This window comes from Orcinus orca, chromosome 9, assembly GCF_937001465.1.
Source record: "Orcinus orca chromosome 9, mOrcOrc1.1, whole genome shotgun sequence".
Lineage (NCBI taxonomy): Eukaryota > Metazoa > Chordata > Mammalia > Artiodactyla > Delphinidae > Orcinus > Orcinus orca.
In genome coordinates, this window is record NC_064567.1 from 22,929,921 (window position 1) to 22,956,526 (window position 26,606).

The 26,606-nt window shown below is 49.6% G+C and overlaps 1 protein-coding gene across 2 annotated transcripts; it reads right to left on the minus strand.

Annotated features, from left to right (window-relative positions):
* Nucleotides 1-540: 540 nt before the first annotated feature.
* SMO (smoothened, frizzled class receptor) lies at nt 541-21,552 on the minus strand. Of its 2 annotated transcripts, none has more exons than XM_004272210.3 (12): nt 20,672-21,552; nt 9,156-9,361; nt 8,235-8,444; nt 7,818-7,990; nt 7,256-7,475; nt 7,037-7,160; nt 5,660-5,752; nt 4,443-4,551; nt 3,451-3,636; nt 2,865-3,013; nt 2,255-2,389; nt 541-2,037 (listed from the first exon to the last, which is right to left on the minus strand). In XM_004272210.3, the coding sequence occupies exons 1-12, from the start codon at nt 21,000-21,002 to the stop codon at nt 1,625-1,627; spliced, it is 2,349 nt and encodes a 782-aa protein (XP_004272258.1). In that variant the 5' UTR covers nt 21,003-21,552; the 3' UTR covers nt 541-1,624. The 2 variants fall into 2 exon arrangements, with proteins under 2 accessions (XP_004272258.1, XP_049570450.1); XM_049714493.1 differs by lacking the exon at nt 20,672-21,552 and adding an exon at nt 10,046-13,638.
* Nucleotides 21,553-26,606: the final 5,054 nt, after the last annotated feature.

Consider the following 26,606-nt stretch of genomic DNA (forward strand, 5'->3'; position numbering starts at 1 on the left):
AGATCTCCTTTCCACAGGATCCTGAGCCTAGTTTCCAGTTTTCTACTGACATCTTTTTGGAGGAAGTGAGGCTAGCAGCCTTCTCTCAGGGAAGCCGGATTCCTCTGACTGCCCAAAGGAGGAATCTGTGGATCCAAACGCACCTGGTCCCACAGACATCCCTTGTTGAGGCAAGAGGTCCCCAGAGGGGGGCCCAGGATTGCCATGAGGAGCCATGCCCATCGACACTCCCCAGCAGGGGGACACTTGCTTCCATTCATCACTCCAGGGACAAGCTGCATGTTCTTTGCTCATTCGTCTTATGATCAATGCCCAGTGAGGCAGCTATGGCCAGAGCTTTTGTCCTTATATAGAACCAACTGGCCAGGAAGGACAGCCAGCACATTAAGCTGACATCAGCCTGACATCTGTCAGCTGTGACCTCATTAGCACCAAGCTCTTGGCCTTTCAGAATAGCTTTCAGAGGAAGTGGAAGACAAATTAGATCAGCACCAGGTAAACAGGTCAAGACGGGGCCTATGGAAAGAAGCACATCAAGAGTTTATACAAAAACCTTTTATTTACTGTTTATATTTTGTCTCCCTATCCCTACCCCCTGATCTGGAACCCAGCCAGCTGCTAAGGCTTCCTGCTGTCTGGTTCTCGAAACTGGGGCCTCGGATGGGGGTTATGGGAGGTGGGAACTTCTTCACCCACTGGTTGTGGAAGTTGAAGGAAGCTTTTCTGCCTGGCTGAAGTGTCAGCAGCTTCCCAGGGGAGCCCCTCAAGTCAGAGGATCCATCCCCCACTGGACAGATACAGGAAAAGATAACATGCATCTCTTGGAGGCCCAGAGGCTCCCCGTCACTCACTGCTTCTATGCCGCGCCAGGCTCCATAGCTGAATCAATCTCTCACCTGGAGATGGAGCCCAGCAGCAAAGGGGTGGGGTTTGGGGGCAGGACAGACAATGCTGCGATGCTGGCTCCTAATCAACAAACAGGAAACGGGAAGAGGTTGGCCTGGTTGAACTGAAATGGGAAAGGGGAAGAAGGGTGCAGGAAAACCCAGGGTGGCTTAGTGGCCTGGAGTGGAGCCAGCTGGACACTTTTATAAAGAAAGGTTACAGGCCCTTTGGGAGTAAGCACTCCCAGCCTCGCAACCACCCTGAAGAGGGGGAAAGGAGCTCTGTCCTCCCATGGACAAAGGGCTAATGACACAAGCAACACTTTTGGCCTGAGAGTGCCGGGGAAGGGCACCCAGTGGCACCGAAAAGGGCAGCCTGCCTTGCTGGTCACCACAGCCCACTCTGAGTACCGTCACCCCTGCCTGCACCTTTACTGCCCACCACGAGCTCTGCATACCCCATGACCCCCACTGGAGACTGACGCTGCCAGCCAGGTGGGGCAGAAACAAGGACCCTGAGCTCCAGGGCCCCGCCCCGGGTAAGGCCTGTCCGTGGAGATGTCAGGGCTCTTTCCCACAGTCCTGCTGCCGTGAGCCAGACATACTGAGCTCTCCCGGGAGGGCACTGGGCCCTCAGGTTCTCGGGAAGAGGAGACCCTGGAGAAGCACTCTCAGGCAGGAAGAAGAGCCTCCGAACGGTATTTGTTCCTCCTTCTTGTCCCAGGTCCTGCTCTCCAGGCTCAGAAGTCCGAGTCTGCGTCCATGAGTTCTGCCTCCATCAGGTTGGTGCGGGAGTGAATGGGCCCCAGCCCCTGCCGTCGGCCCTGCGCCCAGGCCATGGGGGCTGTGGCACTGGGCTCTGGGCAGAAGGGGTTGGAGACCAGGGTCCAGGCTCCCTGTCGGTAGGTTTCCCCAGCTCCCCAGGCACCCGCGGCCACCAGGCACTTCTGCCGGGGCAGCTGGGGCAGTCGAGGGACAGCACTGGAGGCAGGGGCAGGGCCCGGGGCGGGGTGGTGGAGCTCAGGGGGCGACACCAGCGGGCACACCTCCTTCTTCCTCTTCCTCCGCTTCTTCCTCCGGCCCAGGCGCTTCTCCAGCTCTGGGGAGATCTCTGCCTCAACCAGCCACAGGTTGGCTTTTTCCTCCGGGGGTACTGACAGTGGGAGAGAGAACGTGAGCCTGGGACCATAACTCTGTCCACATCATGCCTTCTCTCCTCGGGACCCTACTCTTTTAGCTCAGGAACCCACACTTTAGATCCTCCAAGGCTTTCCCCCCCGCCTCCCCTGCTGGCAGCCCCTGGTACTCCAGTCCCAGGAACCTCCAGCCTCTACGTCCCCCACCTTCCTACAGAAGCCGGAACCCCATACCTGGAGTTGCCACAGGGGTGACAGACACATCCTGGGGCAGTATGGCTCCTCTCCGGGCCACCATCTTGGTGACATGCTGGGCCCAGGCAGAGGACACATCGGCCGAGGGCTCATTAAGGTCAAAGGCCAAACCCGCTGTGGGGATGGAAGGAAAGGATAAGGTACCATGACTGCCCAGGCCCCCACAATGACCGCTCCTCCCTTATTTAGCATCATTCACCATCCCCCAACCCATGGCTCCCACTCGACTTAGCACAGAAAGCCCACCCTAGTGAACACAGCAATCTCTACCCATTCCCAGTCTGAAGAGAGGGGCCTCACGAGAGGCCAGAAATCCAGTCCCTGGAACCTGACTTCCCGTAGCTCAAGGAGAACAGCTGGAGAAGACGGTTGAAGGCGAGGGAGATGAGTCCTTTGGAACCAAAGCACCAGCAAGCAAGATCCAGGGGCAGGAACAGAGAGGGGAGGGTGGCCTGGGATGGGGGCAGGGTGGGGACTGGAGGAGAACCAGTGTGTGAGAGAGAGGAGGGAGCCATTCCTCACAGCCTTCCAAACAGTCCATGAGGCCACACCAGCCTAGAAGGAAAGTGGGAATGGGGTGGAAGCTCACCCACAGGCCCGTCGTGGGAGACAGTGTGCATGCTGAAGGAGAGCTCCTGGCCTGGGTTCTGCAGCAGCTCGCGCCGCTTGGAGAAGGCCTTGGCGATCATCTTGCTCTTCTTGATCCGTTTGGGCTCATCGTCACTCTGCCCCGTCAACCTGAGGGCAGAAAGGGTGGGGGAAGCGGCATGGAGGGGCAGCTGCTTCCCCTCAAATCTTGCCAAAAACCAGCGGATCCGTTCCATCCAGGAAAGGAGCCTCCAGACGGCCTCAAGGACCCTGAGGGGTAGAGGTCTTCTGTGCCAAAAAGGGGGCCTAGAACGCAGGGCTCCTGCGCTCCGTTCTCAAATCACTCCACTCTTGGAAGACACCGGCAGCTGGCTCAGCCCTTGGCCCATCCTCCCAAGGACAGGAGGTGTCACCAGGGGGCAGTGGTGAGCCGCAGAAAAGGCAGCTTTCGGCCGCTCAGGGCAGGCCCTTAGAAATCACACCTGCTCAAGGCTGTGCTGGGACACCTGAGACCAGACAAAGCCTAACAAATGCCGAGGCTGAGAGAACAAGGCAGCAGGGTCAGGACAGGCTGCTGCTGACCCCACCTGCACCAGGTGCGCCTCCAGATGAGCAGCGTGGCCTTGGTCCAGACCCAGGTGCTCATGGCAATGCCGGTTCCAAACATGGCAAATAGGTTGATCTTCTCCACCAGGAGGCTAGGGCGATTCTTGATCTCACAGTCGGGGATGGGTTTCTTGGTGGGCAGCCCAATGGTCACATTGGCCTGGCACCTGTGGTGAGGGGTAGGACACAGTTGAGGCCTTCTAAGTCTCCTGGGTGGGTGCCCAGACGATCAATCCAAACACTTTAGAAAGAGGGAAGCCCACAGCCCTGATCTGCAATCCTGGGTGATCATTAGAGTCACCTGGGAGCTTTTAATGACTCCTGATGTCTGGGCCACACCCCAGACAATTAAATCAAATCTCTGGGGGAGGGACATAGGCATCGGTGTGGTGTAAAGCTTCCCACGCTGGAAGCTGGAGCCTTTAAGGAAGAGTTGGAAGCAGTCAGATTTTAATGAGCATTTTAACTGCTATTCTTGGTATCGGTAGGTACTGCACTTCTTTAAGCAGCTGAGATGTGTTACCTTCTCAGATTCATCCTCATTGTCACACAAAAAAGCACAGGCAAAACCAGAACACATTAATGGGTTGTTAACCTACGGTAGAGAGGTAACTACTTCTGTGCAGGAATTTGCAAGAAGCTCTGTAAAGAGTCTATGAGAAATAGCAAGCAACTTCTGTGGCCAATGCAAGAGTCAGCTGGAGAAGCCAAAACACACGATGGCTTAACAGTTACAAACATACCAGCCAGAGAGCCTTGGGGGTGAAAGGGAAGGGTGGAGCTGGGCAGGGACCCAGAGGGCTGTCTGCCATGTTTGCAAATTACAGAACAACTATCAGCTTAAGCGCCCAGAGCAAGATGGGCAGTTTCTCTTGTCATCTGAGGCAGGGACCTGGCAGACCCCTGCTGGACAGCAGAGGAGGGTCTCCAGCTCCCACCACTGCTGCCCCCAAGCCTCCAGCCCCCCACTCACAGCACGTAGTCCCGGAAGCTGCGCTCCCACTCAGCCTGGTTGAAGAAGTCGTAGAAGTGGCAGCTGAAGGTGATGAGCACAAAGCCAAAGGCCAGGAAGCCAAAAATGCCTGCGGAGGGACAGGGGTGGGACAGGGCGTCACCAATCCCAGGTATGGAAGCAGCAGTGGGGAAGTGGGTGTTCGCCCACTCGGGCCTGAGAGACAGCTGAGTCTGGGGTGAATTTGTGCTGGGCTCAGTTTAAGAGCTGTTTTCTCTACAAACTTATGGTTACCAAAGGGGAAAGCGGGGGAGGGATAAATTAGGAGTTTGGGATTAGCAGATAGAAACTACTATATATAAAATACATTAAACAACGTGGTCCTAGTGTATAGCACAGGGAACTATAATCAATATCCTGTGATAGGGGCTTCCCTGGTGGCGCAGTGGTTGAGAATCCGCCTGCCAATGCAGGGGACACGGGTTCGATCCCTGGTCCAGGAAGATCCCACACGATGCCGAGCAACTAAGCCCATGCACCACAAGTACTGAGCCTGTGCTCTAGAGCCTGCAAGCCACAACTACTTAGCCCAAGTGCCACAACTACTGAAGCCTAGAGTCCGTGCTCTGCAATAAGAGAAGCCACCGCGATGAGAAGCCCGCGTACCGCAACGAAGACCCAACGCAGCCAAAAATAAAAAAATTAATCAAATAAATAAGAAATTTTAAAAAAAGATTACATGAAAACTTAAAAAAAATATCCTGTGATAAACCATAATGGAAAAGAATATATCTATATCTATATCTGAATCACTTTGCTGTACACCAGAAATTAATACAACATTGTAATTCAAGTATACTCCAATAAAAAAATTTTAAAAAGAACTGTTTTCTCCAAAATAAGACAAGATTTTGGAGGTGCTTAAGGCCACTCTGGGTGGGTCCCAGCAGGAGGGAAGTAGACATGAGGAAGCAGTCTAGACATGAACTTGAATTCTTCCAACTGAGAAAGAAGCTACCTTCTCCTTATTTATTTATTTTTTTTGCTACCTTCTCTTTTCAGCTGCTACCACCACTACCATCAGCACCAACACACACACACACACACACACACACACACACACACACACACACACACACACGGCCTTATCTTGCCTCCCTGGCTGCTAACTTGCCCCAAAATGTACTTCGGCCTCCGAGACTCTCCCCCAGAGGGTGTAGTGTTGGGATGGCACTCACCCAGGCGCAGCATGGTCTCGTTGATCTTGCTGGCTGCCTTCTCGCTCAGCAGCCCAGGGTGGTTGCTCTTGATGGAGAACAGGGTCATGACTCCTGAACAGAAGGGAGACGGCAGACGTTAGTGGAGGCCAGGCCACTCTCCTGGGAGGCATAGGTGCATGGCAGGGGAGGGCCCCATGGTCCTAGAGTCCCACGTCTGATGACTTCTGGGCTGATTTAAAGCTTGGGGAACTGGAGACACTGGAGCACAGCTGGTGGCAGATGCGCCACGGGCTGGAAAGACTTGGGCAGGGCACAGACGGTCAGTGGAGACGAAAGATGCCTCGGTCCTGGTCCGGCCTCCCCAAGTAAGGCAGCAGGTCAAAGCTATTATGATGGAAAAGGCCTAAGAAGAGACTCCAGGACAGTGCTGTCCAAGAGAAATATAACGTGAGCCACATTCACCATCTCAAATTTCCTAGAAGCCACCTTCAAAAAGTAAAGGGACACAGATGAAGCTAACTTCAATATATTTCATAAACAATAAATCACTGTTTATGACGTTATCATTTCAACATGTAATCCATATAACAAATTGTTCATGAGCTAGTTTACTCCTGTATGTGCTGAGTCTTTGAAGTGCAGTGTGTATTTCATACTTAGGACACATCTCAGTCTGGATTAGTTTCAACACACGTGGCTAGTGGCTCACACTAGCCACACAGGATCACACAGATACAAAATATAAATCAGAGGCCCAGCCACTGCCAAAGAGAGGGAAACGAGGTGGGCTGAACAGAAGACTGATGGCGCTGGGGGAGGAAACTGAAGTTTACAAAGAACACTCAACGAAAATGAGCTAAGATACGGAGGCTTAGTGTGGAGGTGGCAGACTGAGACAGGGAAGTGAGGAAACAGAGAATCTGTGCATGTTGTGAAAACTCTGTGTGTGTGTGTGCGTGCGCACTCGCACTACGAGCAGAAAGGAGAAATGAAGCTCCAAAGACCAAGCATGTGTATAAATTCAGGGCGCACGCACATGACTGAAGGCTCCCAGTTGGCCCGTGCGGACAGGGTGGTTACTCAGGGTGTTCACCACACAAGGGTATCTGGCCAGGGCTGACCAGGGGCTGGAATCCAGCCCAAGCTCCACTCAACAAGCCATGAGCCCTGGCACGAAGCTGGAGTAAGGGGAGCATTTTTCTGACCCACACAAAGGTGCTGCCTGCACCATGGCCTGCCCATGGGCACCTTCCCCTTTGCACCAAGGTCCTGCATGAGGCGGCTGAGGTCCCACCTCGAAGGCAGCAGAGCTGGCAGCTCCTGGCTCCTACTTACACAGAGCAGATGCTCAGCACATTTTGCTGCCCGACCAGTCCTGACCCGGTCCTCACTCACCTCGGATGAGGAAGTAACCTCCCACAATGAGCACCAGGCCGATTGGGGCCAGCACGAAGCCAGCACGGTATCGGTAGTTCTTATAGCCCACAAAACAGATGCCGCTCACAGAGTCCCCATCCACCTAGAGCAGGAAGGGGTGGGGGGACAGAGTCAGTCACTGCCTCCCTCACCCAAGTCCGCCCCACTCAGATCCCCACCCCCTACCAGTCACTATACCTGGGCCACGGCGAGGATTGCCACAGTGAGGACAAAGGGGAGCGACCAGGTGAGGAGGTGGAAGTAGGAGGTCTTGCCCGAGAGAGGCTGGTAGGTGGTCCCCAGGGCTTTGAAGGAGGTGTGCCAGGCATAGGTGAGGACCACAAACCAGACGACACCGGCCATCAGGGCATAGTACACGATGACGAAGATGATGACGCAGGACAGGGTCTCGTTGGAGCTGCACAGACATGTGGAGCGTCATTTGGGGCCGTCGTTCTGTACTCCCTCTACGAAGTCTCTCCACCCTGTCCCCAGTCCCCTGGCTTCTAAGGTCTGGAGGACTTCCCTAGCAGTCAGGGCTTGGAGACCAGGCTCAGGTCAGAAGTGAAGAGGATACAGAAGATGCCCCTTTGAACAGATGCAAACAGTCCAGGCTCTAATGCTGGAGACCTTGGGTGCAACAAGGCAAAGCTGAATCCCACGCTGAACTCTCCGTTTCAAGACCTACCTGCCCCTTTTGTGGAAAACGCACATCAGCCTCTTCCCCTCACCCTCGCCTCTGGGTCCGCAAGACACCTACGTGGGCTCCCCAAGCCTCATGGTGCCATCAGCGCGGCAGACGATCTCCCGGCGGGCGCCGTCCATGAACTGGGCCAGCCAGCCAATGCTGCCCACGAAGAAACACGCGTTGACGTAGAAGAGAATGACAGCAGGGTAACGATTGGAATTCCGCCAGTCAGCCACAAATGTGGCCTAGAAGAGAGAAGTGGGGCCCATTCTGTGAGGTCAGGGTTATTCTGCTGCCCTTATCTGAACCCCCGGACCCCTCTTATCGCCACCCTTCCCCGAGGACCCCTGCCAAGTCCTCCGCCCCGCTCTCCCAGAGCCCAGCCTCTCTCAGTGACAATCGGCTCCCTTCCTACTTTATAGGCTGCCTGAGGGTCCTGGGCCCTGCCGCCCCCCTGACCCTCCACCCACGGGCCTGCCTCCCGCTGACCAGGGTGAAGAGAGTGCAGAGGCCCGTGACAGCCCCGAAGGCCGCGATGTAGCTGTGCATGTCCTGGTGCTCGGCCTCGGTGAAGAGCGGGTTCTGGCACTGGATCCCACAGCCCTCCACGTCCTCGTACCAGCTCTTGGGGTTGTCAGTCCGAACCAAGGGAGCCTCACATTGGCCCGAACTGTTGAACTTGATGTTCTGCACCTCATTCTGGCAATGAGAGAAGAGGAGAAAGCGCATAGGGGAGCGGTAGGCTCAGGTGACCTTTGGTTTAATAAGAGGCGTGAAGGTAGCGTGGCAGAGAGGCCAAGAGCACAGGCTCCGCAGACAACCTTCCAGCATTTGAATCCTAGCCTTGCACCTCGTGACTGCACAGCCTGGGGCAAATTATTTGACCTCTCTGCTAGCTCAGTTTCCTGATCTATAGGATAGCAATACTTCATGGTGTGGTCTAAGGGTTAAGTGAATAAATAAATGTAAGATGTTTACAATAGTATGTGGAAGGTAATAAATAATAATAATTAGTATTACTACCATCATCATCATCATTATTAATGTGCTGTCCTTCATCACCCAGAACTAGATCACACCCCGTCTTGGTGTCTCTTAGCTGTTTTACACGTGCAAGCCTTGACTCCCTAAATACACAGTAAACTTCCTGAGCACAGGTTTGTCATTCACGACTCCTGTAACTCCCCATCACCTAACAGAGCGGGTGCTCAAAAATCTTTTTATAAATAGATCATCCCTAATAGACTGGTTCAGCTCGGCGAGCTTCAGTTTGGGCCTGTGGCTCACTGACGCCATGGCTGTAGACTTGGGATCTCCCAGAAGAGAAGGCGCTGAGCTCCTCTGCCCCTGCTGGGCCCTGTCCCGTGCCTGGTCCTGCCCAGCCCAGACCCTGCCTCACAGAGCACTTACCGGGCAGCCCTCGGGGAAGTGGTCGGGGGTGCAGCGCAGAAAGTCGGGCCAGCCCCGCTCCCTCTCCACGATGGCACAGGGGCCACGGGTGGCCTGGCAGAGGGTGCGGCTGGGCAGTTCCACCCGGTTGTTCTCACACTTTGGCATGTACACAGCACACAGCAGGGGCTGGATCACTGCCCAGCAGCGGGGGGCGTTCCGGAGGCCTGGGGGTAGCGACAGTGTGGACACATTGCAGTGAAGACCCCTCAGCACTCTGACCCACAGACAGACATAGCTGCACCGCTGTTCCCCGGGTCTAAAGCATCTCTCTTTGCCACGCTGCAGGCCATGACTGCTCAGGACGGCCAGGCACGGCGTTTCTCAGCAGGGCATTTAGGCTTGACCGTGCTTTGCGCTGCAGGAGTGTCCCAGGTACCGCAGGACATCTGGCATCCCTAGACCCTGCCCACTAAATGCCAAGAGAACCCCTAAGTCCTGGTGACAGCCAGAAAATGCTCCTCACCCCTCCCACTCCAGGGTGGGGATTGGAAGAGGCCTGAAGAGGGACGTCTGGGACACTGGTGATGTTCTATTTCTCGATCTGGTTCTGGTTTCATGGGTGATTTACTTTGTGAAAATCAAACTGTGCACTTTTCTCTGTGTATATTACAATTCAATTAAAGTTCTTAAGAAACAGCCCCCATTTCCAAATGCCCCGCTAACGGAGTGTTAGCACCTCTGGCTGAGAATCCCAGGTCAATTTACCTTTTACTTTTTCAGGGACATTGTTAAAACCTTCTACATTCCACAGGGAAGGAGTGTTGTGGGACCCACCCTCACAGGGCCCGTGGACCAGGACCAGGAAGTGCTTCCCCTTGCCCAGACCCCAGGACCCTTGTTCCTCTTACCAAGCTGAGGTGAGACAGAGAACAGGTTGGAGCTTAAGAAGAGGTAGTCAGGGGAGCCAGGTACTCCGAAGCCAGAGGAGGAAACAGGAAATCAGATGGAGAGAAACAGAGGAGGCTGTGTCCAGTGCACGGGGAGGAAAGGTGTTGTCAGCCAGAAAGAAACAGGTGGAGGTCTCCCAGCACCCCTACCCCAGTCCAGGCCTCTACCCTGCTCTCCCTGTGGCTGGGCTCACTCAGCATTCTACCCCCTTCGCCCCTCCTGAATCACCCCTGCTTCAGGAACACCTATTTCCCAAACAAGAAGTTGTATTAGGAGAAGCTTCTGAGGATGTGAGAGCCAACGTGGGTGACTGCCCAGGCTGGGGGTGGTGTGAGCAGGTAACTGCTCTTTTTGGGAGGAAGGTAATATAGCAGAGGGATAAGGAGCATGGACACTGCAATTAGCCTGCCTGGGTCCAATTCGTGGCTCTATCATTTCCTGGCTGTGTGATCTTAGACAAATTACTCTATCTCTAGCCTCAGTTTCCTCATCTGTGAAATGGAGATAATATTGAATAGACTTACCTTGTGGAACTGTGGTGTAGAGTGAGATAATGCATCAAATGTGCTTAGCCCAGACCTGTCACGTACTAAGCACTCAAGAGACATTAGCTGTTACTATTAGTAATCTGAGGCCTCTGACCGTTCACAGCTCTCACTAGACAAAATCTATTCCAAGGGTGCAGAGCAAGTTCCTGTCACTTAAGAAGCAATGTCCTTGGGCAACGGTTCTGAGACCTGACTCAAATCCGAATCACCTGGGGGACCTTTATCACTCTAGGTGGAGAGCCCAGTCTCAAAGATTTTGGCTGAGAGGGTGTGGGTGGAGGACACAGCAGTGGTTGCCAGGGGCTAGGGTAGGAGAGGGCTCTGCCTACTAAGGGGCAACACGAGGGAACCTTTGAGGGTGATGGGACTGTTCTCTATCTTGTATGTAGTGGCTGCATCCAGAATTCTATGCGTTTGTCTAAACTCATAGAACTGTGACAAGAAAGAAAAAGTGAATTTTACTGGATGTTTAAGCAATATATTTTAAATGCGGACGGGCTCCCTCGAGTAATAGGTATTTTAGAGGAACAACAGGCAGATGCTTAATAAAAATATTGTGAGGACTTCCCTGATGGTCCAGTGGTTAAGAGTCCGCCTTCTGGGACTTCCCTGATGGTCCAGTGGTTAAGAATCTGCCTGCCAATGCAGGGGACACGGGTTCCACCCCTGGTCCTGGAAGATCCCACATGCCATGGGGCCACTAAGCCTGTGCGCCACAACTACTCAGCCTGCGCTCTAGAGCCTGTGAGCCACAACTACTGAGCCCACGTACCACAACTGCTGAAGCCCACATGCCTAGAGCCCGTCCTCCACAACAAGAGAAGCCACTGCAATGAGAATCCCACGCACCGCAACAAAGAGTAGCCCCCGCTCGCTGCAACTAGAGAAAGTCCACGTGCAGCAGTGAAGACCCAGCACAGCCAAAAATAAATAAACAAATAAATAAATAAATTTATTTTTTTAAAAAAAGAATCCGCCTTCCAATGCAGAGGACACAGGTTTGATCCCTGGTCGGGGAACTAAGATCCCACATGCTGCGGGGCAACTAAGCCCGAGCGCCTCAACTACAGATCCCGCGTGCTGCAAACTACAGAGCCCACGTGCTCTGGAGCCTGTGACCCAAAACTAAAGAGAAGCCTGCGCGCCGCAATGAAGATCCCGCGTGCTGCAACTAAGATCCAACACGGCCAAAAATAAAATAAAATAAATTAATTAAAAAATAAATATTTTTTTAAAATATTGTGGAATATGGGCTGGCCTTAGTGACTTGCTCGACCAATAAAATGTGGTGGAAGTGACGTTCTCAGACTCTCAAGCCTGGATAATAATAAGAAGCCATTTGGCTTTTGCCTGGGTCTCTCTTGGAACACTTGTTTTTGGATCCCAGTTGCCATGAAATAAGACCAACTATCCCGAGGCTGTCCTGCTGGAGAGGCCTGGTGGAGAGACCACATAGAGAGGCCCTGGGACCAAAAGAAGAAAGAGAAAGAAATGCTGGGTTTTTCAAGTTCCCAGCTTTTCCAGTTACCCCAGTGAAAGCCAAGCCATCCCTGCTGAGTGCTGTCCAGACTGCAGATTCATGGGCAAAAGGAATGTTCTTGTTTTAAGCCACCAAGATTTGAAGTGGTCTGTAATATAGCAATAAATAACCAGAACACACATACACACTCACACACAAACAACATTGTGTTATTTTTCTGGAATTTGTGATAATTATCTGCTTTTTGAACGTGTAATTTGTTTTTCTTTTTATCTCATTTTAAATATTGTTTTGTAGTTTAAAAATAAATCACCCAAGGAAAAAATAGATTATTCAATAAATATTAAAAGACAACTGAGGAGGCATCGAGGGAAAAAATAAGTTGAATCCTTACCCCATTTCTTTTTTTTTTTTTTTTTTTTTTGCGGTACGCCGGCCTCTCACCAATGTGGCCTCTCCCGCCGCGGAGCACAGGCTCCGAACGCGCAGGCTCAGCAGCCACGGCTCACGGGCACAGCTGCTCCGCGGCATGTGGGACCCCCCAGACCGGGGCATGAACCCGCGTCCCCTGCATCGGCAGGCGGACTCTCAACCATTGCGCCACCAGGGAAGCCCCTTACCCCATTTCTTACATAAAAATACATTCCAGATGAATCAAAAATAACTACATTATTTTAAGAAATCAGAGTACTAGAAGAAAAAGTGGAAAATGTTGTTTTAAATCTTTGAGTGGAGAATGCATTTTGAAGTACGACACAAAACTCAGAAGTTTTGAAATAAAAGATTTAAAGAAAAGACTTCAGAAAAATAGAAAAATTCAGTAGGGTAAAAAACAAACAAGATCATAAGAAAAGCAACACACTGAGAAAATATATTTCCAATACATATCACAGGTAAAGAATTACTTTCCTTGCATGCATAAAGGTCTTCCAAATCAATAAGAAATTCATAATCCTATAGAAAAATGGGCAAATGACAAACAACAGAAGATACAAATGGCCTTTAAAAACATAAAGAGATGTTCAGTCTCACTCATTAAATGTGAAATAAAACTACGATGACATATAACTTTTTAACCTTTAGAAGGATAAAGATCAAAACATTTGAAAATGCTGTACTGGCAAGAGTCGGGGGGAAACTGGCACTTTTGTATATTTTTAGTAGGACTAAAAATTAGTTAACATTTGTGGAGACTATTTGACATTAGCTGTAAAATGTTATACTAGCAATTCCACTTCACACGTTCACAAAAATCGTATATAAGATTATTCATTGCAGTACTGTTTATAATAACAAGAGTAGAAACGTCCTTAATATTTATCCATCAATAGTAGACCCACTAAATAAAATATCACACATCAATATTAAATAGCACACTATCCAGGGTTGAATTATTTGCAATGAAATGGAACAATCTCCAATATGTCTTGTTTAATGGGTGCAGCTGAGTGGAGAACAGCCTGGAGAGCTGTACTGGTTATGGGAAGAAAAAAGAATAAGGACACATCTACATTTGTACATATGTTAGATATCAATAAAAGAATACACACAAGGGCTTCCCTGGTGGCGCAGTGGTTGAGAGTCCACCTGCCGATTCAGGGGATACGGGTTCGTGCCCCAGTCCGGGAAGATCCCACATGCTGCGGAGCAGCTGGGCCCGTGAGCCATGGCCGCTGAGCCTGCGCGTCTGGAGCCTGCGCTCCGCAACGGGAGAGGCCACAACAGTGAGAGGTCCGCGTACCACAAAAAAAAAAAAAAAAAAAAAAAAGAATACACACAAACCAGTGTTGGTGGTTGCCTGTGGGAAGGGAAATGGGTAGCTGGAAACAGAAGTTGAAGGATTTAACTTTTGCTACTTTAGAATTTTGTACTATGTTCGTATACTACCTATTTTATTAAAGTAATTAAACTTAAAAAATAAATATGCAAGTTACTGGGATGCAGGAAGCTCCGCAGTGAAGAAAAGGGAATGAAACTGGAAACAAGAAGAAAGGGGACATCAGCTTTATCTGTTTCGTTTTCTTTCTTTTTCTATTTCTGTCTTTTTTTTTTGGCTGCAAGTCTTAAACACTGGACCGCCAGGGATTTCCCTTGTTTTATTTCTTTAATAAAATATGAAACAAAAAGAAAAAATACAGACACAGGTGTTATATTAGTCTCTGCATTTTTCTACATTTATACACTTTAAAAATAACATTTGCCACAATTTTTTTTTTTTTTTTTGCGGTACGCGGGCCTCTCACTGCTGTGGCCTCTCCCGTTGCGGAGCACAGGCTCCGGACGCGCAGGCTCAGCGGCCATGGCTCACGGGCACAGCCGCTCTGTGGCATGTGGGATCTTCCCGGACCGGGGCACGAACCCGTGTCCCCTGCATCGGCAGGCGGACTCTCAACCACGGCGCCACCAGGGAAGCCCCACAATTTAAACTTTAAAAACGAATTTTTTTATGTGTGATTCAGATGATCAGTCAAGTTGAAAACTGTTGTTCCAAGAATGGTTTAGCATTAGAAAATTTCATCAGGACCTCCCTGGTGGCGCAGTGGTTAAGAATCCACCTGCTAATGCAGGGGACATGGGTTCGAGCCCTGTTCCAGGAAGATCCCACATGCCACGGAGCAACTAGGCCCGTGCGCCGCAACTACTGAGCCGGCACTCTAGAGCCCGTGAGCCACAACTACTGAACCCACGTGCCACAACTACTGAAGCCCATGCGCCTAGAGCCCGTGCTCCACAAGTGAAGCCACCACAATGAGAAGCCTCACACACCCCAATGAAGAGTAGCCTCCGCTCACTGCAACTAGAGAGAGCCCGCGCGTAGTAACAAAGACCCAACACAGCCAAAAATAAACAAATAAATTTTAAAAAAAGAGAAAATTTCATCAATGCAATTTACCATGTTAACAGATTAATGAAGAAAAAAATCATATGATCATCTCAATAGATACAGAAAAAGTAGTTGATAAAATTCAGTGTCCATCCATGATAAAAATAATAATTGGCAAATTAGGAATAGAAGAGAATTTCCTTAATCTGATAAAAATATTTATAACTACGAGACCTACACCAAACATCATATTTAATGGTGAAAGGTAGAAAAGCTTTCTCTTTAGAATGAAGAAAATGTCAAGGATGAAAGATGCTACTATTTTTAAAAATATATTTTTTTATGTGGACCTTTTTTTTAAGTCTTTATTGAATTTGTTACAATATTGCTTCTGTTTTATGTTTTTGGTTTTTTGGCCACGAGGCATGTGGGATCTTAGCTCTCCAACCAGGGATCAAACTCGCATCCCCTGCACTGGAAGGTGAAGTCTTAACCACTGGACCTCCAAGGAGGTCCCAGTGCTGCTACTATTACCACTTCTTTTTTTTTTTTTAAATGGCCATATTATTTTATTTTTGGCTGCGTTGGGTCTTCGTTGCTGCACGCGGGGTTTCTCTAGTTGCGGCGAGCAGGGGCTACTCTTCATTGTGGTACATAGGCTTCTCACTGCGGTGGCTTCTCTTGTTGTGGAGCATGGGTTCTAGGTGCACGGGCTCAGCAGACACCTCCAGGACATTGTTAACTACAAGTGGTAGGGCTTCCCTGATGGTCCAGTGGGTAAGAATCCACACTCCCAATGCAGGGGGCCTGGGTTCGAGCCCTGGTCAGGGAACTAGATCCCACATGCATGCCACAATTAAGAGATCCCGTGTGCCGTAATTAAGAGATCCTGCGTGATGCAACTAAGACCTGGCGCAGCCTAAATAAATGAACAAATATTTTTAAAAAATGTTTAAGAACAGCAAAATAGATAAATAAATTGTGATGTATTCTACAATGGAATACTATTCAGCAATGAAAAATAAGCTGCAACAACATGGATGAATTTTACAAAATAATGTAGAGCAAAAGAAATGACATAAAAGAATACACACAGCATGATTCCACTTGTATGAAGTTCAAAAACATGCAAAACTGAAATACACTGTTTAGGGATTCCAAAACTAGATGGTAAAACTATGGAGGAAAGAGGAAACAATTATCAAAAACATCAGGGCATTGGTTACTTCTAGAAGAGGAGGGAGGGGGATGTGATTGGAAAAAACAAAGAGGGAGCTCCTGGGGGGGGCCCCACCATCACTTGACTCAGGTGTCACTTTATAATTATTTGTTATTTAGTACCTCTGTGTCTTATTCGCCTTCTGTATACATGCTACATTTCACAATTAAAAACTTAACAATCTGATGCAAAAATGAAAACTTGGGCTCATGGGTATTTCTCTGTATTTTTATACTTTCTAAAAATGTATACTTTTAGAATGATTCTGATCATCAGCCAGGTTTGAGAACAGCTCTAAGGAAATTCTTCCTGATCTGCCCCTGCAAACAACCTACCATCACCAACAACAGACCTCCTCTCAGTCTCTCATCTAAGTGTCTGGGAGGCAAATGAGAAACTCCTCCCAGCTTCTCCAGCTCTTTCCCACTGGCTGCCCCCGGCTGGATGACAGGGCCGCACACCCCTGTGCGCACACACAGCACAGCAGTGGTCAAAGAGGCTACGTGCTGGCTCTCAGGGACCTGTTTCTCTTGCCAGCCGCAGGTCTCTCTGCTTTCTTGCCCCATTTACCAAACCAACCAGATTTGGCTGAAGGTGGACCATGGCCTGGATAGTATGTTTGTCTGGGCAGCTTGGAATGCCTGAGAGGAGACATTTCAAGCTATCCTGGGGAAAGATGCTGAGTGCCCGAAGAAGCCCAAGTCGAGAGAGTGGAAAGATATAGGAGAGACAGACCTGAGTTCTATATAAACCTAGAAATTGGCCCAACCTCAGCTGCAGACTTCCTCACTTGATGGCATCCTTCCAAAGGCTCAGCAATCTAGGCTGAGGAAGCTCATAGTGGGTACCTCTCTTCAGCAACTCTTATTCCAGATCTGCTGGGAACCTCCACATAGACCTTCCAATGAAGGCCTCTAATTCACATGGCCCATACTTTCTTCCTAAACCTCCTCCTTCTCTAGCATTCTCCAGCTTGGCGAAAGGGAATGATACCACCTTCCATCCAAGCCTAAAACCTGGGTCCTCCAGCTCTCTCATCAGCAAGTCCCATCGGTTCTACCTCTGAAGCTCCGGGATCTGACCACTTCCTCCAAGCTGTTACTCCAGTCCTGACCACCATCATCTCTCAGCTGGACTACTTCAACCATCTGCTAAACAAGCAAACAGGCTCCAGGATTTCCCTTCTCCTGTGGCTTCTTCACACAGTACTCAAAGAGATCGGTCTAAAATGCAAACATGATTACATCTCTCTCTTGCTTAAAAGCCTTCAGTGGCTCCATACTATCTTCTGGAAAACAACCAAATTTCCTAATATGGGGTATGGATCCCTTTATTTTCTAATTCTCTAGGTCTTATCTCTTATAATCCTATCCCTCAAATGCTTTGATCCAGCTCTGCTGAAATTTTTATACTTCCTTAAAAGTACTAAGCCCTCTCACCTCTACACCTTTGTGCATGCTATCCCCTCCTCCTATCCTTCCCACCCAAATCTTCCTTGGCCCCAGTAATTCCTACTTATTTCTCAGGTTGTGGGTTAAATGTCAGTTCCTCTGGGGGTCTTCCCTTGCGCCCCAGAGTCCTTTGTGTTCATTCAGCATCCCACCTGGTCACAATACCTCTCAGAGGTGTTGCTAAAGCCTGTTTAATTATCTGTCTTCGGATCCTGTCTGAATTCTTTGTCTATTTTTTTTTTGGTATTCTTTGCCTTTATCTGCCCCAGAACCTGATCCAGAATGACACATAGCAAGCACCCGACACCTAACTGAACGTGGACAGCTGTGTACTCAGAACTCTGAGACTTTTAAAAAAGTAAAGAAGTCTCTACTTTCAAAAGTTTACAGATGAAGACAACCTAAATCATCTTCACCCACAAAAACACCTCCAAGGGCCAGATGACACTGACCACGTCCAAAGCCAAATCAAGACCACCAGCTCAGGACAGGAAAAATCACTAGCCAGAACCCCCCAGCAGAAGGCTTGTCTGTGATTCTCACACTCGGCTCCAGTTCACTACCCACCCACTGACCCAGCTGGCACCAACTCCTGCTTCTGGCCCTACTTCATATAAAACATCCAGCAGAAAGACCAGACGCAGAAAAAGAACACCCAGAACACATATGGGAATGGGACTGAGCTGAGGGATGAAGGGTGGCAGCAGAGAAGAGCTCAGAATGAACTAAGGACCAGGGTTCAGGGCCGGCACCCCTGCAGGACCCTGCCCCACCAGAGCCACAGCTAGTGAGGTTCGAACCCACACAGCCAGCGGATGGTTCTGACTCCTCAACTTTCCTGCCAAAACCACTTCTGCCTGCTCAGCAGCTGCTCTCAGGAGTATGGGCTGGAGAGAGGTTCATACCCTTTCTGCCTGATTTGATGGAAACTACAGAAGGGCAGCATCACACATGCACTTAATTTAGGAGAATTCGACCATGGGCCCCTGCAAAATAAATAAATAAAAAGACAGAGAGAGAATGAACACATATTCTCTCATAGTGTGAACAACTCAGAACTGGGTGAGATTCTAGTGCCGAGACTTTTTTTTTTTTTAAACAGGAATATTTATTTATTGGTTGCATTGGGTCTTCGTTGCTGCACGCAGGGTTTCTCTAGTTGCAGCGAGCAGGGGCTACTCTTTGCTGCAGTGCGCAGGCTTCTCGTTTGAGGTGTCTTCTCTTGTGGCGGAGTACGGGCTCTAGGTGTGCGGGCTTCAGTAGTGGTGGCACGCAGGCTCAGCAGTTGTGGTTCACGGGCTCTAGAGCACAGGCTCAGTAGTTGTGGCTCACGGGCTTAGCTGCTCCGCGGCATGTGGGATCTTCCCAGACCAGGGCTCGAACCCGTGTCCCGTGCATTGGCAGGCGGATTTCTTAACCACTGCACCACCAGGGAAGTCCTAGTGCTGAGACATTTAGATTTTCCATACAGCTGGCTCCTAAACTCAAAGAAACCTTGTTTATACCTTTCTTTTGTGTATTTTTAAAAATCCTTTCCCTCTTCTGCTCTTTTGCATTTATGTAATTTTAAAAACTAAAATTATATTTTCTATGTATGCCCCTTCTTATATATTGTACATTACTATATGTTGCACATTCATACAAACATATTACCATAAAAGAGTATGTATGGTAATATGGGAGCAAAATCACATAGACCTTTTGTTGTGGCCATTTATGGATTTTTCAAAGCTACTGTTGATTACACATGGTTTCTGCCTACATGTTGACTTTAGAACCTGATACCCACAAAGGATGTGGCTCCACCATGGGTACCATCCTCCAGGTTCTTCCTCTGGCATCTGTACCAAGCCAGGAATGACATGACTTTGTCCAACATCCGGCAAAGACTCTGAGAACTCTAGTGGCCAACCTGACAATGACAGGCAGCCTACAAACACTCCCCTATCAGGATCCTTACCCGTCCCTGGGGCAGAACTGAGATGTGGGGCATCCAAGGCCTATCAAAAGACTGAGGGTTGCCAGGTCTGCTCCTGCCTTTTGATTTTATTTCCTGTTTCTTCAAGGACAATTTTGGAGTCACCCTAGCTACAAGCAAGGGGTGGCAAGGCCAGTTCCCTCCCCTTCTCTTTAGGTCCCCAGCCCAGAAGAGTGACAGGTGGGGAGCTAATCCACTCCACACTGCTAAAGAAGGACCTGCTTGGGTTCAGTCTGCAGTTTTTCAGGCTGGGTCATAATCTCACCATGAGGTGAGGGTTCTGGGACCTCAGACCACCATGAAAGTATCCAGAGGGCTCTAGACATCCCACACTTAAGTGTCCTTCCTCAGCCCAGACCAGCCTGAGGGTCCAAACTTCCAAGGAACCCACAAATGATCGTTAGAATAGTCTCATTACTTCACAACCTCAGACAAGGAACCGAGTCCCCATTTTTCAGATGAGGAAACTGAAATCTCCTGTCAAAGCAAGACACGATCACTGGACTTCTGTCTCCCAAAACAAGATTTCTGGAACTTTCTGGTTACCTTTTAATTACTCATCACCAGGGGTTTCTTACCCTTCACAAATTTCACTCAGTTCTTTTCCCCCACTCTCTCCCTCAATGCCTAAATCTTCTACCCCCATCTTCCCTTTTTCCTGCCAATTCGATTTCCCAGTTTCTTCTCCAAGGTCTAAACACCTCCTTGAATTCCCGAGGACCCCGCTTCCATAGTGGCACCTACGTGGAGCATCTCCTTTTCTTTAAAAAAAAAAAAAAAAAAAGTCCTTTCCTGTGGCTCAGAGCCACCATCCCCCTCGCTCTTGGGCCCCTCATTCCCCCTTTTCCTTTGCAAACCCACCCTGCTCAGGCCTTTGTGATCCGCTTCCTCAACTTCCTCGCCCTCCCGCCTCATCACCGACGGTCCCATCCTGCATACAGCCTGCCCCCAAAGTTTCAGAATCCGTTCTTGCAACTCTCCCGGGCGCTGCTCCCGCCCTCTCAAAAGCTCAGTCTTGAGCCTATTCTTTCCGAGAATCCCCGCATCCCATCACCACAGCCCCCGCTCCGGCTCCCGCGCGCTTACCCGACCAGAGCACCAGCTTGCCGTGCGCTTCCTCCTGGGAGTCCGAGTCCCCGGCCAGCAGAGTGGAGGTGGCCCCGTAGGGCAGCGCCGAGCCCAGGCACACGTTGTAGCGCAGCGGCTCGCAGGGGGCGGCCCGGCCGCAGTGGCTCAGCAGCGGCGGAGGGCCGGTCACGGCCGCGCTCCTTCTCGCGCTCCCGCCCGCGCTCCGCGGCCCAGGCCGGGTCGCGTTCCCGCTCAAGGCCGCCCCCCGGCCCGGGCCCCCCAGCAGCAGCAGCAGCAACAGCCCCAGGAGCAGGAGCGCCGGCCCCCGTGCGAGGCGGTCAGCGGCCATGGCCAAACCCGCCAACTCAGCAGAAGCCCTGGAGCCCCCGCCCGCTCTCCGGAGCCCCCAGGCCACACGCGCAACCCTTGGGGCCTCGGGGGCAGCTCAGGCGACCAGTGCGCCCCGCGAGTCCGGTGCCGGGCCCCCCCGGACGCTCTGCGCGCCGCGGGCCCTAGGCGCCCAACTTCGCAAACTTTGGAACCCGGGGCCCATGTTGGGCGGTGGAGGCTCGGGCCGGGATGCACAACTCTCTACCCCTTCCCCTGGCAATCCTAGTTATCTTCAGCTGCGGGAGCCCCCTGGGCCCCCAATCTCTAGCCCCATTCCTTCTCCCACCATTAAAACCACCTCCCGGCCCCGCGATGGAGGCCAGGCGCGGGCCGGGAGTGCTGGACTAGGTTCCCGGCTCCACCCTCGCGCCAGCCTACGGCCCAGACGCCCACTTGGCTGCACTGTGCCGCAGCCCCGGGACTCTCCCCGCCAACTACCCGGCTCCTTTGTTGCTCTAGCTCGCTCGGCTCTCTGGAATGCACGGGCCTCGCCGGGCCAAGCCCGGCCCCCCCCTCTTCTACGGCTGGGGGAGGGACTGGCCGAGGGAGGGAAGAGGAGGAGCTCGAGCTTCAGCGTCCCGGGCGCCCGGAGAGGCCCGGACCAGGGGCTCTGGTGACCCCGCCACTGCCTCGGGTCAAGAGATGGGTGGAAATCGTGGCCAGTAGTTGCCACAAGACTCAGCAGGCACCTTGATTGGCCTGAGGATCGTTCAGCCCGGCCGCCTGCAGGGAGAGGACTCCTCCGGTTTACGGTGGGAGAGACAGGGGGTGCCTGAAGCCTCTGTTACTTCCCGCCCTGCTCCCCAACCCGCCAGGCTTTTCTGCTTTGCGTTAGATCTTTCATCTTGTCCTAGGGCCCCATGGAGAAGACCGGGGTTTGGGTTTCCCACTCGTCCGAGTCCTTCCAGCTCAGGACCTGTGTGAGAGTCTACCTCAGAGTCACTCAGGGCAGCTGCGCCCCACTGCTGTCACCTCGGGGAGCAGGTGTCTGGAAGCCAAAAGTGCCCACATCAAGCCTTTATTGCTACAAATGTGTGAAGCTCTGAACTGCGGTTGCCAACAGCTGGCCTGGTGTGTCTTTAGTTATGTCCAAAGGAGGCCAGTCCCTCTTTGATGGCCCTTTGCTGCTCAGTCTGGCCAAGGAAGTTTATGCTGCTCTCCTTCCCTACTCTGCTGATTTTGCCTTTTCTCACTCCTTTGCTTGTCATGCTTTCAGTCACGGAATTTGATTTCACCCTGCAGCGGTTTCCACCTCTTAGTAACCAGGGGTCCAGCCGGAGAGTGGACTTGCGTTGAGCAACTTTTCCATGTTGTTGATGGGGCAGCACACCAGGGTGGTTTTTCCTTTCTTACCACTGCCCCTACCCCTTTAGCCTAGCCCAAGTGAACTAGTTCTCTTAGGTTTGGCCATTTTAGAGCAAATTAGCTATTGCACTTCAGCTACCATCCTCAAGTGTTACATAAGCCCTAGAGACAGAGAGAGGGAGGGGGAGAGAGAGAGGATTTAATTCAATTTAGCAAGTCTTTTTCTGAAATCCTGGGATGTATGTAGCACTGTGATAGGCATGACATACTTGTAGAACTTGAGAACTTGGATTTTTACTGTGGAGTCAAGGCTTGCCCTCAAGAAACAGTAATATACTACGACAAAGCAGCAAAGTCTCCTCCTCTAGGGCAAGGACCTTATTCTATTCTCTGTATCCACAAAGCATCCAGTGCAGTCAGGCATGCAATATTAACCACTCGATAAATAAGCTACCAAAATGAGGTGTACAGTGAGTGTACTATAGGAATTTATAGCAGGAAAAGGTCAGTGTGGGTAGCAGTGGAGGAGGTGGGATTTGAATCCAGCCCTGAAAAGTGAGTAGGAAGAGTTAGAAAAGTAGAGAGAAGCCCAGCTGGCATTACAAGTGGAGGAAACTATGACTATAGCTCAGAGCATGACCAGCCTGGCAATCAGGACATAGTAGGGGGTAAGCAGGGAAACTGACTGGTAAGAAACCGTAAATGACATACAGAGGAATTAAGGTTTCTTCTACTGGCAATAGGAAACAGTGAAAAATTTTGATCAGAGGAGTGATATGTTTAAGAACATTAATCAGTCAATGTGAGGATGGTACGAAGGGCAAGAGTCTGGAGACAAGGGACCATTTTGAGGGAAGTCGCTGGTGATTTGTGGAAGAAGTGGGAATAGTCTATGTCATCAGGGTGTAATATTCCTACTGGAAAAATAATTTAAAACATTATGACCTACCTCAGTTATTTTTTTTTTCTGTGATATAAATGAAATGGCTGTTATGTCTAAAGTTTGAGCCACAGAGAAGGTTGCCTGATACCACACCATTGCTTTGCTTTAGGAACTTTCTCCACTGGTTTTCTATCTGGTTGTTACTGTGGCAGCTTTGAAGCCTTGGGATTTTCTCCGTAGTCCATGCATTAGGGAGAAACCTATGTATATGCTCAGGCAGCCCCTTACCTTTCTGCCTAAAAATGTTAGCAATTCTTCAAGTATGAAGGCTGTACCATCCCTTTGGGATTTCTTGGGAAGCAGAAGAATCTTTTGGGGAAGAATCACATCACTGTAATGTAGAACCTTTATTCTAGAGATTGAGAAGACCCTACAGTGTTGTCTTCCATCCAGAATGTTCTTCCCTTCAGGAGGAGGGAGAAGATGTGCTAATTTCTCAACTCCTTGAGACTCACTCTCCAGGAAGTGGAGTTTCAGGATCCCGTCAGACAGCAGGTTCAGGAGAGGATGGAGAATGTTCAGTGGAGACTGGGGAAGAGAGGATTCCTTGGTGGTTCCTGAATGGCATTCAAGGTCCTGGAGAAAGCCCAACCATCGCCTCCTTCAGGCATACCAAGACCGCCAGTGTCTTTTAGAGACTCCTCTGAGTGATCTGACACACTCCTGTTCTCCAACCTCATGGTAGCAGGGTGAGAACTGCTGCTCTCCTGAGCCTGAGCCGCCCCTGCCCAGTTCCTCCAGAGTCTTAACCCTGTACACATGTCGTAACACAGTCCTTTTGTCAGGTTCAAGAGCAGCTATCCTGTGTGACAGTGTATTACAGTACTTGATTTGCTACAAGTAGCTTCTTGATTTCTGAGTCATTCTCACCAAATATTTTGGCATTTTGAGGTCACACATTCAATGTTGACTATTTGTTATTTGCCTCTGGGCCCTCCACTTGAAAAGAATGAACATGAAAGTATCTATGGGCTATCCCTGGGTATCCTTGAGACCTTAGTTGCTTCCTTATAGTTCAGTTGTCACACTGGCCAGAATTTGGAGCATAATTATTGCAGTGCTCCAGTTCTTTCTTTTTTCCCATGTTTCTTATTTTACAATGAAGAGCATCAGTCAGAAGTAAAGGACAAACTGAGAAAGGAGCTAGATAAGCTACATCCTCAGAGAAGGAGTACAATCGATTTGGAGTTAGAGACCTGACTAGCCAAGGACCTCTGAACAACTTAGTCTAAGTCCCTATTTCTTTCTTTATAAAAATAAGATATTATCAGTTGTATTTCAATACATCAGAAATGAATGTTCTGAAAAGGAAATTAAAATGACAATTCCATTTACAAAGTATCTAAAAGAATTAAGTATTTAAGAATAAATCTAACCTAGGAGGTGAAAGACTTGTACACTGAAAACTACAAAAGGTTGCTGAAAGAAATTAAAGAAGACCTAAATAAATGGAAAGACATTCTGTGCTCATGGATACGAAGACTTAGCAATGTTAAGATGTTAATACTACCGAAAACAATCTATAGATTTAACACAATCCCCATGAAAATTCCAACAGCCTTTTTTCACAGAAATGGAAAAGTGGACTGATCCTGAAATACATATAGAATTACAAGGGGCCCTGAATGGCCAAAACAATCTTGAAAAAAAGATTAATAAAATTAGAGGACTTAAACTTCACAATTTTAAAACTTACTACAAAGCTGCAGCAATTAAAACATTATGATAGGGCTTCCCTGGTGGTGCAGTGGTTAAGAATCCGCCTGCCAACGCAGGTGACATAGGTTCAAGCCCTGGTCCGGGAAGATCCCACACGCTGCGAAGCAACTAAGCCCGTGTGCCACACTACTGAGACTGCACTCTAGAGCCCACGCACCGCAACTACTGAAGCCCGTGAGCCACAACTACTGAAGCCCGTGAGCCACAACTACTGAGCCCACAAGTTACAACTGCTGAAGCCCACGTGCCTAGAGCCCATGCTCCACAACAAGAGAAGCCACCGCAATGAGAAGCCTGCACACAACAAAGAGTAGCCCCCGCTCACCGCAACTAGAGAAAGCCCGCGTGCAGCAACGAAGACCCAACGCAGCCAAAAATAAACAAATAAATAAAAATTTATTAAAAACAACAACAACAACAAAAAAACCACTATGATACTGGCAGAAGGAGAGACATATAGGCCAATAGAATAGAATAGAGAGCTTAAAAATAAACCCTTACATATATGGCCAATTGATTTTCTAGAAGGGTACCAAAACTATTCAGTGGGAAAACGACAGTCTTTTCAAAAGAAATGTTGGGAAAACTAGATATTTACATGCAAAAGAAGGAAGTTCTACCCTTACCTTACACAATAAACAAAGATTAATTAAAAATGGATTAAAGACCTAAATTTAAGAGCTAAAAACTATAAAAATCTTAGAAGAAAACTGGGGGAAATCTGCATGACACTGTATTTGGCAATGATTTTAAGGATAGGACACCCGAATTATAGGCAATAAAAGAAAACATGGATAAATGGCACTTCATCAAAATTAAGGACTTCGGTGCATTAAGGATGCAATTATTAAAGCAAAAAGACAACCAACAGAATGGGAGAAAATACTTGCAAATCATATATCTGATAAGGGATTAATATCCAGAATATATAAAGAACTCCTAAAACTCAACAACAGCAACAACAAAACAACCCAGTTAAAAAGGGCCAGGGCTTCCCTGGTGGCGCAGTGGTTGGGAGCTCGCCTGCCGATGCAGGGGACGCGGGTTCGTGCCCCGGTCCGGGAAGATCCCACATGCCGCGGAGCGGCTGGGCCCGTGAGCCATGGCCGCTGAGCCTGCGCGTCCGGAGCCTGTGCTCTGCAACGGGAGAGGCCACAACAGTGAGAGGCCCGCGTACCGCAAAAAAAAAAAAAAAAAAAGGGGGCCAAAGACTTGAACAGACATTTCTCCAAAGAAGACATACAAATGGCCAATAAGCACATGAAAAGATGCTCAACACCATTAGTCATTAGGGAAAGGCAAATCAAAACAACAATGAGGTACCACTCCACAACTATTAGGATGGCTATTAAAAAAACACACACACACACAGAAAAGATAACAAGTGTTGGCAAGGACATAGACAAATTAAAATCCTTGTGCACTGATGGTGGGAATGTAAAATGATGCAACTGCTGTGGTAAAATTTTGTAGTTTCCAAAGGTTAAACATAGAACTGCCATATACCCCGGCAATTCCACTCCTAGGTATATGTCCAAGAGAACTGACAGCAGGAAGTCAAACATATACTTGTATACCAATGGTCATAGCAGCACT